A 1,876-nucleotide genomic window follows, 5' to 3' on the forward strand; every position below is an offset into this window, starting at 1 on the left:
GTGTGTGTGTGTGTGTGTGTGTGTCCCACCTGCCAGAACCAGTGGATCTGTTTGCTGTTCTTGGTGTAGTGTCTGTAGATGGTGTTCTTCTGCCAGTCGGCCAGGTCGATCTCTTGCATCCCGCAGAGCATCAGCTGCAGCAAACAGCACAGACAGACGACGTCACACAGCTTCAGTCTCTGAGGTGTTTAACAGCAGCTCTGGTCTCTAATCTGGGGCCCGACGGACTCATCATCTACGTTAGTTTAATGTTCTGAAGCCTCCGTTTGAAACCAACACAATCAGTTTATTCTACGTGTTTTATTTTGACATTTGCCCAAAACAGATGGCTAACTGGATCTAACTTGTGACCATTAACCACGTCTGACGGTGGGTGTGTGAGCGGTTCAGCAGGTCTCAGACTGGATCTGAGCAGAACATCAGAGTTCTGCTCAGGAGGGTAAATCTGGCCCTGAACCCCGTCTGTCAGGCTCCTCCAGCCCTTTGCTCTCTCCTAGTGAGACCAGGACTCCCTGACTGGAGGCTGAAGTGGACCTACTGGCTGCAGAGCACCTCCTCACCTCCAGCTCCTTCTCGTCGAAGTATCTGAGCCACTCCAGAGGAACCACCTCGTTGAAGCCGTCCAGGAAGGCCTTGGTCTGCTCCTCCACCCCGCGGGTGAACCTCCAGTCGGTCAGCAGGCTGCAGAGACACAACCAGTCTGAGCTCTTGGTTCTTTCTGTCCATGTGCGTGGTTCCTCCTCCGATAACGTACCTGATGTACTCCTCCTTGTTCTCCTCCGTCACCAGCTCGTTCTCCCCGTCGTCCTTCAGCTGGTGGGTGGAGACCTTCCCCAGGATCTCCATGTCCTGAGCAAAGTAGAGCTCCACGCCGCACTCCTCCAGGTTGTTCTCTCTGCAACACAAACGTCAGAAGCTCAGAACCAGAGCGGTGGAAGAGGTTCTGGCGTGTTGACCAGCTGCTGGTGGTGCATGTTAAAGGTCTGGAGGCTCCAGAAGCCCAGAAGCCCAGAGGAACAGAGGAACAGAGGAACAGAGGAACAGAGGAACAGAGGAACGCTGAGGCTGTCTGAACGAGAACATCTGAGGAGCTGTTGGAGATAAAAACCTGAACGTTCCTCTGTTCCTTCTCATCATGTCACTGATTCAGAACCTGTCATATCGGACCGTAGATAAAGCTGCACCGACACCATTCTAAATATTCAACGTTTATGATGAAAGAGTTTAAACAGAAGAACTCTGATGATCTGAGTGAAAATAAACCATAAAATACGGAGCAGTGAGAGGCCACATGACCAAAATAAATCAGTAAAAGAACAATAAAATAAAAGAGGAAATAAAAAGAAGAATAAATAAAATAAAAAATAATGTGGCAANGGTGTACTGGTGTGTGGGTTATTTAGTTTGTGGAGAATTGTTTTTGTTAACACATATTCAAACGTCACTGCTGCTTCCTGTGTTCAGTCACAATCCAGGCTCCTTAAAAGAACCAGTTGTCTGTTGCTGCTAACTGTAGCCGCAGTCAGCCATCCAGCCCACATACGCTACAAGAACATTAGAAAAACATGAATCCAACATCAGCTGTTTTCTGCAGCAGCACATGCATCTCTAGAACCGTGTTTGTGGGGTCGACCAGAACACGTTGTTCTGCTTCAGGGTAACACGTGACTCCAACCACACGTTGCTTCTTTCCTCTCTAACAACCTGCATGTAGTTCTGTTGGTGCTGCGTTCAGGGACGTGCAGGAATAAACTTTATAAACGTCCAGCGTTCGTACCTATGAGCTCAGCGAAGCCTCCGACCGGCAGCCGGCAGGTTCCCGTCACGAACTGCAGCAGACGGATCCTCTTCTCGTTGTCCATCTCCTTCACCACCT

The 1,876-nt window shown here is 49.7% G+C and overlaps 1 protein-coding gene across 1 annotated transcript in view; it reads right to left on the reverse strand.

Annotated features, from left to right (window-relative positions):
• Positions 1 to 1,876, reverse strand: part of wwp2 (WW domain containing E3 ubiquitin protein ligase 2) — a 78,132-nt gene that overhangs the window by 2,883 nt on the left and 73,373 nt on the right. Inside the window, exons 19-21 of the mRNA XM_008296808.1 lie at positions 755 to 895; positions 561 to 681; positions 7 to 134 (exon numbers count right to left, since the gene is read on the reverse strand). Of these exons, the coding sequence (XP_008295030.1) occupies positions 7 to 134; positions 561 to 681; positions 755 to 895 (390 nt within the window). The remainder of the gene's footprint in view (positions 1 to 6; positions 135 to 560; positions 682 to 754; positions 896 to 1,876) is intronic.

Source organism: Stegastes partitus, unplaced genomic scaffold, assembly GCF_000690725.1.
Source record: "Stegastes partitus isolate 25-593 unplaced genomic scaffold, Stegastes_partitus-1.0.2 Scaffold1152, whole genome shotgun sequence".
Taxonomy (NCBI): domain Eukaryota; kingdom Metazoa; phylum Chordata; class Actinopteri; family Pomacentridae; genus Stegastes; species Stegastes partitus.